Here is a 17,536-nt window from a genome sequence, read left to right as displayed (position 1 = left end):
AACCAACTAGGCCTATAGGAAGGTTTAGATAACCACATCTGTTATTGGGGGGAAAATAAGAAAAAGCTTTTACACCCATTTTAATGGCATTTTGCGTTGCGTTGTGCAAAATCCGGATGCCTTGCTACAGTATAGAATGGAGAACTGCGGTCTCCAAATAGCCAACATGGCTCACAGCACGCACAATCCAGTTTTTTAGAGCAGCAAAGCCGCCATCTGCGCAGAAGTGCAAGTGCCGCGCTATGAGCTTGTATATCTACTATTTTTTGGAAAAAAAAATGTGTGCAAATCTTTAAATCTTTTTTTGCTTCTGAAAATAGCCGCTCACAATGCATCGCATCTTTGCAGATCTGCTATTCTGAAAAGATTTGTATACATTTTGTATACTTTTGTACTTTTATTCAAGTACATTTTGAATTCCGGACTTTTACTTGCAACAGAGTATTTCTATATTGCAGTATTGATACTTTTACTTTTTCCACCACTGCCAGTGGTGACAGCTGCGATGCACTATAAAAGACGAGCAAATCAGAATAGCATCCTACCTTGCTTGTCAAACTTCAATCAACAACGTTGGATGCTTTTTCTGATACCTTACAAGCTGGGATGGGAACATTCAAAATGCAGCTCTATTCAAGACTCACAACTTAGAGGACAACTAATGGAGGAAGTCCACTTATTCACTCTGTAATTCTATCCCTCTATCAAACTGTGGCTATTCAGGATTTAATGTAGCACTGGGTGCCATCAGACTTCTTACTCTGCCCATATCCAATGCTCATTTTGAGGGGGTATTTTATCGAGTGACAGAACTCAAGAAATCGAATAGGAGTCCTACCACTCCTGTCTAGACTTATGAACTTATGCACTCTGGCCTGACCAGAAATAATTGGACATTTGCAACTTTCAAACCTCCCCACCCATTCATTGTTGGGGAGGTTTTTATTCATCGATTTAATAACCAGTCGAGCTGACTATACGTGCTTCTCCAATTGATGTTCTTCAAGTAAAAAAAAATCATGTTTTCAAGTTGTTTTCTTCTATAAATTCTAGAATTCTATAAAGAGAGAAGGGAGTTTTAGACATGTCCATTTTGAGTGTTGTCTATTATTTCAAGGCAGCTCATACAGTATAACCAAAGACACATTTTCTTCGTGCGTGCGTGCATGCGTGCGCGCATGTCTACCAACTAATTAATAACTATATAAGTTATAGTTATTAATTAATTTACACATATTTATTCACGTACTGTATAATAGGCCTATTGTGCTTATTGTTGCTGCTTTTGACAGAAACAATGGAAACATTGCAGTCATTTCTGAGGTTTCCAAGTAGTCCTACTTTACTTGTGGCCTGTGGCCACAGGTTGCAAAAGTCACATCATGGTAAATTGGGTTTATGCTAATACACATTTTGGGCTGTTTTGTGGTAGATTGCGCGGTTTTTAGACTGCGATTGGGCTGGAGATTCACATTCCGATCTAGCAACACTGTTAATAACTGAACTTTTCTTATTATTTGATGCCGGGGCTGGTGCTATACTTGCACGGACATGGTTGAATACACATCTCCAAACCCTCGGTTAGAGTCAGCCTGAATGATCTATTAAACTGGCACGACCAAAATGACTTTAAGTTCTTTGGTCTTTATGGTATTGATGTCCTCTCTGTTCAGTGCAGTCAGCAGTAAGTTTAGAGTAGTTCATCTGCCTCTTTCTGAGTGAACTGGATGCTTTTCTTGATGTCCTGTATTTCCTTGTTATATCATCCGTTCTGCTGTTGGTTGAATCCATAATTACTAAACTTGTTTTGTTGCTTTTTAATTAACAACATGTGCTTGCTCAAACGAGACCACATTCTCACCCTTTTCCTCTGTTGCTTGTCATTTTGAGAAACTTGTAGCTTTACTTAAGCTTTATTTATACTGTGTGAGGCGATCCCTGTGAGACAGATCTTTTTTCTTTCTTGGCACGTGGACATTATTTGGAGCGTCTTGCAGGCAGGGAGCCACTTGGCTTATACCTCCTGAAATGATACGGGCAAGCAGAGTTTTGAGTATAAATGCCCAGAGCTATGAGCCATGAGCCATGGCTTGTCTCACACAGTATAAATGATTAACCCTGAGTTATACTTAGTAGTGTTGCACACTAAACAAATAAATAAAGCAGATCTACATTATTCTAGATATGTTGGGTGACACGTTGCGCGTAACCCAGTATAAATCAGGCATAAGGCTCCACTGTGATTTTCATGAAAAACAAGAGGGTAATAATAATTAATAATAATTATTATTTATTAGCTAAATTCTTCCTGTGTGAGCGTTTCTTCGAAACTCCAATGGGCATGTATAGAATTCCCTTCTCCATTTATAGAATTTCAACTTGTAAACATATTTTTTTAATTGAAAGTCAAGCGACATAAAAGTCACTTGAAAGTCATTGAAAAAGACTGCAAGGTCGAAACGTTGTATTGCTGCTGTGGATAAAAATGTGGAGCATTTAAAAGTGAGTTGCGAGCCCCCATCATGTTTTTCATGATTCTGTTTTTGCAGTTTGGCTCAGCACCAAAAAACTGAGGATGCGTGGTATTTTGTCTTTGAATCCACTGTGTCTTTCCCCATACTATCTAAAAATCATACTATCAGTAATTACAATAATTTAGTTCAATTCTTCCTATAAGCGTTTCTTTGACTATCTCCATTGCTGTCTCCTGTTCCATCAAAGCTGGCCTGTTAGGCCAGAGCTTTGGTCTAATCAGTTATCAGAGCAGGTATGTCTATCCATATCTATATTTTTTTTTCGCGATTGTCAGCTGTATCATGTGTTCATGAACTTGACATTTTGCTTTCCTATTTCAGCCTCAGTGTGCTACCACTTCCCAGTTGCACTGCAGGATAGCCATACTCGGGCTAAACTGGTTTGGTCTTATTGCAGTGATCTACAGCAGAGCAATGAGATGTCACACAACTCTTGTGTCCTGTGTCCCTAGATCATGTGGGGCTTGTTATGTACGATTAACTGACCGGCACTGCTGCTTTGTTTGGTCTGAAACCGTCGTCCCGTTAAGTGCTGCTTGGCTGGAAGTGGAGCAGGGGCGGACTGGGACCAAAATTCAGCCTTGGCATTACCGTAATAATCCTAAAACGGTAGCAAAGATATTTTTAAACATTTATTACTTCTTCATTTTCTTTGGGTGGCCCAGCGGCCCACCGGGCATATGCCCGGTATGCCATATGGCCAGTCCGCCCCTGAAGCGGAGTGGATAAGGTGTTGGTTGGATGCACTGTGTGCTCCTCCAGCAAACATCTCCATGTCCTTCAGGACTTTTATGCGTTTTTATTTCATTTAGTACCAGTATGGTCACGGACTGACCAGGCTGGTCTAAAGCTAAGTGTCTTGTTTGTAACACATGTCTGTGTTAGTCTATTGAGCACTGTAGAGCTGTCATGTCTAGTTCTCTTTTTAGGGTTTCATGTGGCATCCTGTATTCCTCTTGGGCAACAAGGACTCCCCTTGGTTGAAGGGCTTCAATCTTGTTCATCTGTATGAAGTGTGTATTTCCTCAACAGCAGAGCATTGGGGGAGGTGTCTTAACTCATTCAGTGCAAATGAAATAAAAAAATAATTGCGAACTGTGCCAGCAATTTTTCAATTTTCAACTTTTTCCAAGTAGTCACAGAATATTTATCTCCAGTATAATCGATCCCCTGATGGGTGCTTCACTGAGGGTTGCACTGTGTGGTTTCACAAATGTCAACGAGGTCATTGGACCTTGTTGACATTAATTGTCTGCCTTTTGAAAATAACATAATAACATTGAAAAATACAAAGTAAAAAAAAAAGTCAGGAGCCGAGATACAGCCTTTTTCAGTAATAAGTTAAACAAGAAGTGAATGGAGCAGCAAATCTTCAGATGATGATATCTTGGGTTCTGAACGTTTTGGGTTTTTTTTTACATTTTTTTTTCAAAAACACGTCAAACACATCATTGGCACGTTGCGCCATTGTGGTAAAACATGTGAGACACTTCAATGGCACTCAATGAGTTAATTTGTGACTTTTGTTTTGGTCACTACAGTAACAGTTTGATGGGTTTCAGGTACTGTACCTCTAGTGCTATTGCACTGTGTGCTTGAGAAATAAATCAGTGTGTTCTTTGTGGAACATGCTGAGGACCCCAGGTCGGGAGGGCCTCCCTCCCCAGTGGTGGTAGTATCACCTCTTGAGTTGTGGCCAGCGTTGCCAGATTTTGCGATAGGAATAAGCAAAACAGGTCTATGAAAACAAGCCCAAAAGAAGCGACTATACTGTAGGTCACATGAGCACTTTAATTTGGCTATTAGAAAATAGCCGATCTACAAGCTCACAACGCGTTGCGATGCGACGCGTTGTGAGCTTGTAGATCTGCTATTTAAAAAATGAATCTGTAAATAAAATGTGGAATATATGGGAAAGTTTTTCAAACATGCTAAATCTGGTACGGGGATCCCTGGCACAAAACATTTTCAGACAGGGGTTATAGGGACAAATACATATTCATTTGGGGGTCCATGACATGAAAACATTTGAGAAACACTGGTTTTAAATAATAATTAAATACTTTGGAAGCAAGCCCAAATAAGCAACTAAACTTTAGAAACAAGCACCAAAAAAACGCAACCCGCAACTGCCAACATTTACAAGCAACTTCACAGAAAAAGAAGCCCAGGGTTGCTTATAACAAGCAGACATGGCAACACTGGTTGTGGCCAGATCGCCACGTTTCATCTTTTGGTGTGTGCTCCGTTGGGGTGTCCCCTGGGCTGGTCACCTTGTGTCCCTCCTCTGCTATAAGCCTCAGCTCTGCTCCGTCCCCTGTTTGGACACATTAATGCCACTGCGACCCCTCATGTTGCCCTTTCAGTATCCAAATATTTATGCAGAAACTTTCCCCAAGGTTAATGTTACACACAGGTATTCCCGGCAGACGTAGTTCTATTGACTTTGTACCTCGCTGTTGTAAGAGCTGTATTGAAGGGAAATGCTGTGTTATGCTATGCAGCAGCCCTGTGGAATTATCTACTGACATCAAGTCCATCAGTTCTATCGTAAATGTCTATCTCTCTGAAAAGCTGGATATATAAAATAAATGTTATCAGTCAAGTTGCAGTAGGTTCACTTAACCCATTAAGACCGGGAACAGATATACAAGCTCATAGCACAGCACTGAGTGCCGCGCTATGAGCTTGTAGATCTGCTATTTTTGAAAACTCGTGAAATTTCGTGGCAAAATCTATTTTTTAAAGCGAACATTTGTAAAATATTTAGTTCCAGGAACCCCCAGAAGCAAAGATTAGATTTACAGATGTCCGCCCAAAAAAAGGGGGGAAAAAAACAAATATTTGCACAACTTTTCATGATTTAAAAAAAATAGCGGATCTACTACAAGCTCAGATGCCAGACTACATGAAGACATAAAACCATAAAAACACAGCTCTGTTGATATAAATCTGCAGAAATGCTCTCAGGCAACCCTCTTTGCACTCTGAAGCAGAATAGTCTTTTATCAGACAGTTTATCAGACAGCCAGGGGTCTATGCATTGAGGGGTGTGTGTGTAGGGGCCCTAACTAGCCTTACTGGCTATACGATACAACAGATTCTGTGCACGCACTCACATGCACGCTCGCTAGCACACACACATAGGAATTTACCTTAAACAAAAATGTTGATCTTTATGAGCTTTATGAGCTTGTATATCTGCTATTTTTGAATAGCCCAACAAAATCAAAAAATGACACACAGATGTGTTCCCGGTCTTAAAAGGTTAATTAGTCACTGGTTATGTTTATTATGAGAGAATTTGATGTATTTGTTTTGTATTGTACATTTGTCCTTGATGCCACACCTCTACCTATTATCATTTAAATTGCTGTCAACAAACCTTGTGGAGAGGTAAATTGTGTAAACAGGTCAGGTTCAATCCACAAGTTTCAACCTCCTGCTAAAGTACGTGTTCCATAAAACATCTTCAGTGTCTTTCTTCAGAGATAAGAGTGTACAGTATAGCTATTATTGCAGTTTGCCAAATGCAGTCTTAAAGCAATTTAGTATCTCATCGAATAAATCTGCTCCCAGCAAATGCCAGACTACATGAAGACATAAAACCATAAAAACACAGCTCTGTTGATACAAATCTGTAGAAATGCTCTCAGGCAACCCCTCTTTGCACTCTGAAGCACAATAGTCTTTTATCAGACAGTTTATCAGACAGCCAGGGGTCTATGCGTGTAGGGGTGTGTGTGTAAGGGCCCTAACTAGCCTTACTGGCTAACAGATTCTAACAGATTCTGTGCACGCACTCACATGCACGCTCGCTAGCACACACACACACACAGTCCCCCACAGTCCTTGGCGGGGGGGGGTTCCATGGGGGTCCCCAGCAAAATGTGTTAATATAGCATCACAATAATGTTAACCACTTTAAGCTTTTATACTTTGGCTATTCAAAAATAGCAGATATACAAGCTCATAGCGCGGCACTCGGTGCCGCGCTATGAGCTTGTAGATCTGCTATTTTTGAAAATTCATGAAGATTTGTGCAAACCTTTGAATACATATTTTTAAAGCCAACATTTGAAACTCAAATCTTTGCTTCTGGGGGTCCCTGGAACAACATATTTTGAGATGGGGGTCCGCAGCCAAATACACGGCATTTTGGGGGTCCTTGACATGAAAAAGTTTGAGAACCACCGTAAAAAAAAAGCACATTTAAGTGACTAGAATAGTAGTAGTGGTGTTTAATTTTGTGCATTGTGACATATTGAATTTTAGAAACCATACTATGGAGACAGGGGGAGCAAAACAAAAGCCGTTTTGTTGTCACCAGCAAAACCTGTCAACTCCACAATGTCCATGTATTTCGTAAGAACCAAAGACGTCCATATTTGCTGCCTTGACGAATAATCTAAAAACCCGTCTTCCTGGAGCCTCTCGAGGAATTTCAAAGCACCCAAACACAAAGCCTCATGCGATATGGACGTCTTTTGGAGGAGCTGTTTCTTTGCCACTGACCCACTTCAACTCTTCTCGCTCCCTCCAACTTCCATCAGGAGTTGCACAAAAAGTCATCTACTGTGGCTTATATTGGCTGTGAGAGAGTTTCAGTGCAGACTACAAAACACGGGGTTATGTTTGGCATACTCAGACTTTCTACCCTTCATACCCTCCGTTTCTTTCAGAAATGGTGCATGGTGAATTGTGTATACTGTATGTATATATATATATATATATATATATATATATATATATATATATATATATATATATATATATATATATATATATATATATATATTATTTTGTACACATACAGTACAGCTCAGATCTTGAAATACAATATTTGCATAGACACATAATTGGTCCATAGGGTATAGCATTCAGCTGATCTATAAGGTTCCATGGAGTTACATTCAACAGTAACTTTTGAGCAATAGAGAAACAATTTAGACGCTCTTATACGGAGCAATTTACAATAAGCAAAGGTAAATAATCATATATATATATATATATATATATATATATATATATATATATATATATATATATATTATTTTGTACACATACAGTACAGCTCAGATCTTGAAATACAATATTTGCATAGACACATAATTGGTCCATAGGGTATAGCATTCAGCTGATCTATAAGGTTCCATGGAGTTACATTCAACAGTAACTTTTGAGCAATAGAGAAACAATTTAGACGCTCTTATACGGAGCAATTTACAATAAGCAAAGGTAAATAATCATATGAGAGAGAGAGAGAGAGAGAGAGAGAGAGAGAGAGAGAGAGAGAGAGAGAGAGAGACACACACACACACACACACACACACACACACACACACACACACACACACACACACACACACACACACACACACACACACACACACACACACACACACACACACACACACACACACACACACACTAATGCTGCAGATAAAAAGGTATTCACCACACACAGCAAGAAGCTTCAATCCTTCTAAAAACCAAACCAACACATGTATACAGACTGACCACTTAAACCCCAGCATCTATATTCTGGGGACAACTTCCCCTGAAAATAGCAGATATAGGGGTACAGACAAATAGAACAACTGTACAACAATACTCTAATAAAAGAAAGCAACACAAATGCAACAACACACAAGTCACAACACACAGCAACAGCAATGCAATAGCAACAATAAAGAAACAACATCAACACAAATGCAACAAAACAACACACTATACAACAGCAAACAACAACACCCAAAAGCAGCAGCAACACGATAGGCTCTATGCACAGCAGCCATATTATCACTTCCTTCACAGGTGTTACCAATGATACTAATGAAGGCTCTGTTCCATTTAGAGTAGCACAGTGGTTCTCAGACTTTTTAATTTCCACAACCCCCATAACTCTGAGAGTGTACAAATGGAACCAAATGGACCCGTAAGGGTCCATTTGGTTCCATTTGTACACTCAGAGTTAACCCTAACCCCAATGTTATGTCACTGGTGTAGCAGAGTGTTTCCAGTGAGCCAACATACACACTATCAGCACCCTGACTCTGCAGAATGGAACAAAGCCTTCATTAGTATCATTGGCAACACCTGTGAATTTCTTCACAATATGGCTGCTGTGCATAGAGCCTATAGCAATCCAACAACACACTCTCATCAATGCAGGGACACATTCCTACCTTTAGCAGGTTGTCTTGCTCGTTTCTCTGACAGATCCTTCGTGATGTCGATCAAATCCTTAATCCACTGTTTCTCAACGTTAGGTCCGGGGACCACCAGGGGTCCTGTAACTCTGCGATGCGACCCTTACGGGTCCATTTGGTTCCATTGGTGCCCTAACCCTTTCAGAGTTAAATTCACACAGAAGTTTTTAGAGTGCAGATTGGGGTCCCAGACATTTCTTGTTTTTCAAAGTCTCAAATGGGGGTCCATGGTCTAATGCATTAATTGGGGCTCCTTGACATTGAAAAGGTTGAGAATCATTGATTAAAAATCCACGATGAGTTGAAAATCTGTCAACAAACAAACACAGGCATCAGTGAGGCCTTCCTCAGCAGGGACATGCTTATAAAATGGCCGTCCGGCTGCTTCCTGTTGGGAGTAGTCACATGATCATACTACTTTTTTTTACGTACTTTTTTTTTAAAAGTAGCAATACTACAATGTAGAAATAATCTGTTACAGGTAAAAGTCCTGTATTCAAAATTTGACTTGAGTAAAAGTACAAAAGTATTGGCATCAACGTATGCTGAAGTAAAAGTACTCGTTATGCAGAATGTCCCATTTCACATTTTTTTTTAAGTTAAAAAATGTTTTCCAAATCATTTGGAAATAGCCGATCTACAAGCACACAACATGTCACGTCGTAAGTGTATATGTTTTGTAGATTGATAATAATCTAAATCAACAAAGTAACTTTAGTTTAGTTTTCAAATAATTGTAGTGGAGTAAAAAGCACAATATTTGCCTCTGAGGTATAGGCTAGCGGAGTAAAAGTATAGAGTATTGAAAAATGGAAATACTCAAGTAACGTAAAAGCACCTCAGTCAGTATCATGGTCGATATCATGGTCAGTGTCATGTCAGTATCATGTTGAAAGTGGTTAAGGAACGTGGGGTGTCTGTGTCTGGGGCTGAAGGAGCATGATGAGGAGAGAAAGAGGTGATGAAGAGGAGAGAGACACCACCACGGGGGGAACAGAGGGAGGGGAAGTGTTGTTGGGCCCAGACACTCCGTCTCTCTCTCTCTCTTTTCCTGGGGAGATAAGTGTGGAGAAGCACAGCCGTCAGGGTTGGGAACTCTTGGAAAGACTTGACAGTATAGAGCTCTGGGCAACTGAGAAGAGCTGCATCCTCCCTGTCCCCCACCATCCTACTATAAATGCGCGACATCTCTGTCCATCTGTCTGCGCATCTGCAGTTCATGTATCTCAAGAAAAAAATAAAAATAAAAAAAAATAAAAAAAAGAAATGTCCGACCGACCGACTTCAAACTCGACTCACGCGTCACAGAGGACCCGTCGGAGTGCAGTTCCCGCCGTCGAGACGGTCTGATGGCTGTTGTCCAGAACCGCCGATACAACCGATATGCTCAGGGGTAGAGCGGCCGGGTAGAGTGAACAGGAAACCGCAAGGTTCCCAGTTCGATCCCGGGCTGGGGGGCTCCCCCAGAGTTAGTGTGGAAGTGTCCTTGAGCAAGACATTGAACCCCTAATTGCTCCCGATGAGCAGGTTGGTGCATTGCGTGGTTTCCTCTGCCATCGGTGTGTGAATGGGAGAATGTAATGCACAATCTATGTAAAGCGCCTTGGATAAACGTGCTATATAAATGCACCATTTACCATTATTTACCATGCCCATAATACTGCTGATCCGACCGATATGCCCATGTATGGATCGGCAGATAAAAAACAAATAGTACCAAATGGGGGGCCTATAATGCATATCACACTGGGGGTCCCTGAAATGAAAAAGGGGCATGCCCATATATGGTCATTTATTGATGACATGGGCAAAACAAGGGACAAGGACAGACAGATAGAGATCTCCATATGTGGGTACAGAAAGATAAAGGTGGGAGAAGAGTTTCAGCAGTTCTGAGAGAGGTAGCGGTGGGGTAGGGGGTAAAGAGGGATGAATGGAATGGAGGGAGATAAAGAGCAGCATGTTTTCAGCAGCCATCTGGCCCGTTCACTGACCCAGAACGTTGACACTGGCAGAAGAGGAAGTAAGAGGAGGAGAGGAACAGGATTAAGTGAACGGTTTGGTGTTGGAAGGAAGGAACTATATCGTTACTAGTCCATATACCCACATTTCCACCCACCTTCTGTCCAGGCAATGTGACTACAGATCCCATAGCCAGAGGGGACTGTACAGAAATGTACTAAACACCTTCCAGTTGGAGAAAGTTAAGAATCAGCGTCCACAGTCCTTGCATATGCCAATGGTCAATACCCATGTTCAATTTCAGATTGTTTTTAAGACTGAAAGGTCCAGTGAAATGACATTTTCGGTCATCATTTTATTTTGAAGTCTCAGTCTGAAACGCCCTCGCAACCAATCAGAAGGTTCCATCCCTTCAGGCTATGGCACAGTAGAATCTCACTCACGTGGTGCACAGTGTTATTGTTTGTATCCTGCAGGCATACGCTGGCCAAGGGAGAGAGAGACAGCCACTGTGCAGAATGTTTGTTACCAAGTTGCTTAATTCTAACCTAAAATGTTTTCAGATACATACATTTGTGCTGATTAAGTTTACAGTGAGTAATACTGCACCGTCTGCTAGACACATCTTTCAAAAACGTAGTAGTTCAGCTAACTCCAAAACGCTAATTTTTCAGGAAATGAAAAAACTAAATATATTTTTTTCAGGAAATGAAGAAAACCTTATATTTTTAAAACAAAGCAATACTGCGTCATCAAAGATGGTATAGTGACTTTATATATATTGTCAGATAATGTGTCATTATACTATCACCACTTTACCCAAATCCAGCTCAAGTGGAGTTAGGAGTACGATCAGCTGACAATAGCTCCATTGCTGCTGAGGGAGAGGTTTCAAATGGGGCTAAATTCCTAGATGCTAACAATGGATCTCCAAGCTCACAATGCATCACAACGTGTGAATTAATGCCCTGATGCTTCATGACACTTATTATATAGGCCCACAATAATAAACACGACTTTAAATATTACAATAACTTCTGCAAAGAGGTTGTTACGGTTTGTTTATGTGCTGCGCTCCTCCTCTGTTTGTGTTCGCTCACTGCGCAGTGCGCTGTGCTGTGGAACGGCAGCAGGAGAGGAGAGGGGGGAGTTGCCTGGTTTGACGGACAGTTTGAGGATCCAATGGAGTTGGGAGGTTTTGTCAGTGGCGCTTTTTAATACTTTTCATTGGTTCAATTCTTTTTTTTTATTACACAAACGTAAAGGGTGTTCAATAGCGTTGATTTATGAAAAACAAAACTGAAAATGGAGTTAGCTGGTTCCTGCTGGACAGCGACGATATATTATTTTGTAATTTTTTTTGACATACTGTATATTGTTAGGTACAGTATGCCCATATGATGACCATGGGTATGCTCTAAAAGTGCATTTTTCATTTCACCAGACCTTTACATTTTAAGTGCCTATGGGTTGCCTCCAAATGATTATGCAGCTTTGATGGCTTCATAGATTAGTTTGACAGCATAAGTGTAAATTGTTGGTTCGTTTACAAAGTATCTGTACTAATAAGTTGGATTCACGTTAGTGTATTTTGAGACATTAAAATGATTGGAGGAAAAAAAACTGTTCCCATCATATTTGGCAGAGGCTTTTGGGGAAGGAGGGATTTGTGGCGGCTTCTCACTGGCAAGGTGAGCCAGTAGCGGTACAGCATTGGTGGCAACACGGAAATGTGTGGATACAGTTCGCATACCAGGCAGTGTTGAGGCCAGTCGGGGTTCTCTCGGGAGTGGTACATCTGTGGCAGGACCGTTGATGTTCCTGTCGTGGTATAGCCGGAAAATATGTACAGCTCTCCATTAGGCAGAGGCTGCCATGCCACCAACCAGCATCTCTTTCTGAAAGAAGCTGAGCAGAAAGCATGCTCAGCCAGCAATTGGCCTCTGTTCATATATCCATGAACAGTCTACTACTAAGTAGTCCTCGTCCTTGTCGTTCCCCTATGCCCTCAAATACAAACATCTTTGTACTGGTGGTGCTGACAGAGAGACATTTTTTGAAAAGGTGCCGGAGTGCCTCTGGTGTTACTTCAAGACCAGGCCATTGTGATGGTGTTCTTGTCAATGTCATTAGCATTATCTAGTCAGCTTGGTCGTATCCTCCAAAGATATACATGACCTTCCCCCAGTACACAGACTGAAGTTACGTTTTGCTTATTTCAAACTTCTTTTTAAATCGTGTGTTGTTTTAAACATTTTTATTCCCTTTTCAACGTTGAAAAAGCAGATTATTCCACTGGTTCTCAACATCAGGTCCGGGGTCCACCAGGGGGTCCAAATGGACCGCTACGGGTCTGTAACTCTGAGAGTGTACAAATAGAACCAAATGGACCCGCATTTCACCCTGAGGATTGTACATTGCCGATATGCGGGGTCCCATAGATATCAAATGGGGGTCTCTGTATGGTCTAATAATGCAAATCAACCGGGGCGTACCTGAAATGAAAAACAGGTTGAGAATCAGTGGCTCAGTCAAAGAGTCCGAAGCCCATGTCGTCGTCTGACTCTTCAGCGTCCTCTTTCTTCTCGTCCTCCTCTTCCACAGCAGCAGCAGCAGCAGCAGGTGCAGCTCCGGCTTCACTGGCCCCTGCAGTGGCAGATGCACCTACAGCACCGCCTGCTGGTGCGGAGGACAACTTGAGATGGCCGGAGTCTATTAGCTGATTGATGTTCTTTCCTTTCAGTTCGCCGATGACCTTGTTCAAGCGTTCATCGTCGGCCTCACTGCCTACCACGGCCAGGATGTCCTTGATGTCCTGTGCAGAGGGGCTGGCGTTGTTGTGATTGAGGAGAGCCAGGAGGTAAGCGGCAACGTAGCGCATGTTTGGAAAACGTGGGAAAACTGTTAAAGACGGCGAGTGCAGAGGAAGTACAGGTGATCTAACGGCGCATATGGAAGCTCAGTCTGAACTGACACGAAACGTCGTTCATTTATATTGTTGTGATGATGGCGTTGTGATGTCATTACATGATGATGACATTATACGTCACTAGGTGGCATACACAATGAACGTAACTCAAACTGTGTTCAGGGTTGCCAGATCTGCTTATTATAATTCCCCCGCAAGATTGTATTTGAAAAATAGCCGATCTACAAGCTCACAACGCGTCGCGTGCGACGCGTTGTGAGCTTGTAGATCGGCTATTTTCAAATAGCTGATGTATGTTAAAGTGCTCACGTGGCCCATAGTTGCTTCTTTTGGGCTGGTTTTCCTAGACCTGGTTGCTTGTTTCTCTTACAGAATCTGGCAACACTGACTATGTGGCCATTTGGCAAAACCTATAATTATGTCTCTGCCAGGCCGAAGGCAAGGGGGGATTATGTGCTTGCCTGTGTGTTTGTTTGTCTTTTCTGCAGAAAGACACAGTTTGTCCTTCATATATGGAGATTTCTGTATTATTCCCTTTATGCCCATATATGGAGATCCCTGATTGACATCAGTATTATGCCCATAGAGGTGCATGCCCATTGTATGGGCATATCGGTCAGATCGGCGGTTCTGGACAACCACTTATCCGTCTGACTCGATGCTGGGCACCGCACTCCCTCGGGTGCCAAGTTTGAGGTCAGACGAACGGTGACATTGACACACATGCAAGTGATTGTGCACATTTATTTTTCTGCTTTTCTTTCAGTTTTTGCATTCACAGCCCCTACATCATTCTGGAGGAATTTCTCCTTCTTAGATAAACAATGCAGGTGAACTGAGCGAAATCTTCTGTTGCACCCTACTGCTGAGAGTTGCTGAGCAAATGCAGAGGCAGACTGGCTTTTCCTGCTGTGCTGTGTGGCCTGATCGGCAACAGTTAATTAAGCTAATTAGTAAATAAAGCAAATTATCGATAATCAACAATTTAATAAATAATTGATTAATAGTCTATCCCTATTTTTTTAAATATCAAAAATTGTGAAACTAGACCATCTATGTACAAGCTCAAAACGGGTCGCAACGCGGCATGTTGTGAGCTTGTACTGTAGATCTGCTACTTTCACTAGTATTGCTCGTGATCAAAGTATAAAATAACACTTATGTGGTTCATCGTTTCGGTTATTCGATTGATCAAAAAAGTAATCGATTGAATAATCATGATCGAAAGTTGCAGCTCTAAACTGATCTACAAGCTAATAACACGTTGCATTGTGACACGTAGTTAGCTTGCGGATCGGTTATTTTTTGCGAGCAACGCCCATGTACGATGGTGTATACCGTAAAGTTAGCTTTAATGTACAACTTATACTGAGACTTGGTTGGAGCTGTGCTGCTTTATTAACATTGAAAGATTAAAATGTGCATTGTCACCTTAATTTGGTATTCATCGTTTTTAAACCAAACTTTTGAATCAAGAGTTGTGGAGCTGCATGAGTCACACGGATGAAGAATTGTCAAGAATTGTCAGACGGCTCACAATTTCATGGTCTGTCTTGTTTGTGACAAATCAGCTGTCAGCCATATTCAGAGGAGCGGTGCAGCAATATCAATGTGTAATATTCACGCTCAAATCATCGACTTCAAATGAAGTCTATAGCCTAGTCCTTAAAGAAAGAAGAAGGAAGAAAAAAATAAACTTCCAATCAACTCGTCTTGTTTTTTGACATATAGTTGCACTTGCCTCTCTTGCCTTGTCATTGCTATTTCAGCAATTCTATCCACACAGGCTGCCTCAGACATTGTTAGACTCCACTGTTACCATGCAAGGAAGGCTGTGTTGCAACACGCCAGTGGTGGAAGAAGTACTCCGATTATTTTTGTACTTCAGTAAGTAAGTAGCAGTTCCACGCAATATCAAAATACTATGTACTGTATAATAAAGGCATAAACAAATGTACTTAAGTAAAAGTATTGGAATCAAAATATACTCACAGGACCAAAGTAAAAGTAGTCAAATGTTAAAGCGTTTGTCAAACTGTGTTGAAAATAGACAAAGTATAAAATAGTGCTTAATTGGTTAATGTAGGCCTATGCTTGTGTAATAATCTAAATCTAAAACAATATAGTAAAAATAATAAATAATACAGTATACTCTGTAGTCTGTGCTGAAGTACAGTACTTGAGTAAATGTACTTGGTTACTTTCCACCACTGCAACACAGGCGGCAGGCAAAGACACAGTCAGCTCTGCGGCAGGCAAACATGAACCTTTACCTCCCTCGGCTCTCGCCCCCCGGACCACCCGTCCGGACCACTTGGGGGGGAGGGGGGTTCGACGGCGCAAAGATGCGACCGCAAACACGATGGACAGTTTTAATACAGAGCCGCATGGCCCCCCCTGGGGAGATCGACAAGCGTTTTTTTTTCCCCCCCTGCAGATATTATGGGGGCGGCTGAAATGAAGCACATCCATTTCCTGGCAGCCTGGGGGGTGACATGTTGGCAACGGTGGGGTGGTCTCTGGTGGGGGGTTTGGGTGGGTTTGCCTCCTCCTCTGTCATACAACAGAACACTCCACCTATTAACCGGTGTTGTGCGGCGAAAATAGCAGATCTACAGGCTCACGACACGGTCGCCGGTGTCAGGCCACTTAAACCCCATATGGTTGACCGACCGGTCCCTCAGGGCTCTATGCTAGTGTTTTGTCTGTTTTCTTTGAGACGGGGAGTGACACTCGGTAAAGGTCGTCGGGAACCAGTGGCGTATGGTGAATTCTAACGTTGACCGGGCCAGAATCTTAACCCCCCCGCCCCCCCCCCCCCCCCCCGGGCGGGGTTCACGCAACAATGGCTGATAAGTTGCTGGCTTGTCTATACTGCCCTGCCAAGCCAAAGTGCAGTAACTACATTTTAGGACACACCGACTTATTTGTGTATCCCAAACGTCAAATTAGCCTTCGTGATTTTGGGGGATAAACAATTACCTCAAGAACAGATGTACAATTAGTGTAATATCACTTATATGCCGATATCTCATTTGGCTGACCAGTTGAATCATTTTTCAGTGTTTTTTGTTTTCGTAGTTACTGCTCTTTAGCTTGGCAGGGCAGTATAGCAGAGAGGTCTGTTGGGGCAACCGCGCCGCTGGAATCCGGGGAGCAGGGGCGCACTGGTATGGTGCTGCTGACCGCGGCGATGGTTGCTGGTAGTGGCGGGTCTGGCGTTGTGGCGGCTGCTGGTTGTGGCCCCCCAACCGCAGCCACTGGCGGGGCTGGGGTTGCAGTCGTCACCGCTGGCACGGTGATGGGCGCTGGTGTCCTGGCACTGCTGCTGTCCTTTGCTGGCGTCTTGCTGGAGCTGGCGGCGAAGTGTTGTAGCATGCTGCTCTGGTCGAATCGTTTTTTGGTTGGTGGCTTCTTCATGTTGTAGAGTAGTAGTAGACTAGTCACAACAATAATGAAATGTGATGCTATTTCTGGGCCCTTTATACTGTGTACCTGGCAGGAGAACCGGTGTGACGGGGAAAACGGTTTTAACAATTCGGCCAAATGCAAATGAGCCCCATTTGAAAACAAAGACGACTTTCTGTGGTTGGCTGAATAGGGTGAGGGGCTGCTAATGTTGTTATGTTGATTATTTGTTTTTTTTCCCCTGGCGGATCTTGCCCCTACACAGGGGCGCAAGCAGGGTTTACAGACCGGGCCACGGCCTCTTTGGCCCCAATGACGGTACACCTCTGTCCGGAACAGGACTCGAACCTGCGACACACTGTCAGACATTGGAGCCTAGGTACCCGGACCGCAAGGCCAGCGTCCGGGCCGACGTTTCTGTTTTCCGTTATTGTGGGGAAAGCTTTCGCAGAGCCGATCGACAAGCTAGCCGATCGACAAGCTCACAACGC

At 42.4% G+C, this 17,536-nt stretch overlaps 1 protein-coding gene across 1 annotated transcript; it reads right to left on the bottom strand.

Moving 5' to 3' along the window:
• Nucleotides 1–13,235: 13,235 nt before the first annotated feature.
• LOC311043311 (large ribosomal subunit protein P2-like) lies at nt 13,236–13,589 on the bottom strand (the record flags this gene model as incomplete). Its single annotated transcript, XM_084054503.1, has 1 exon — nt 13,236–13,589. The coding sequence occupies one exon, from the start codon at nt 13,587–13,589 to the stop codon at nt 13,236–13,238; it is 354 nt and encodes a 117-aa protein (XP_083910629.1).
• Nucleotides 13,590–17,536: the final 3,947 nt, after the last annotated feature.

The sequence above is a fragment of the Gymnoscopelus microlampas genome (assembly GCF_963454915.1).
Source record: "Gymnoscopelus microlampas genome assembly, chromosome: 4".
Taxonomy (NCBI): domain Eukaryota; kingdom Metazoa; phylum Chordata; class Actinopteri; order Myctophiformes; family Myctophidae; genus Gymnoscopelus; species Gymnoscopelus microlampas.
This window is presented reverse-complemented; position numbering and strand designations above follow the sequence as displayed.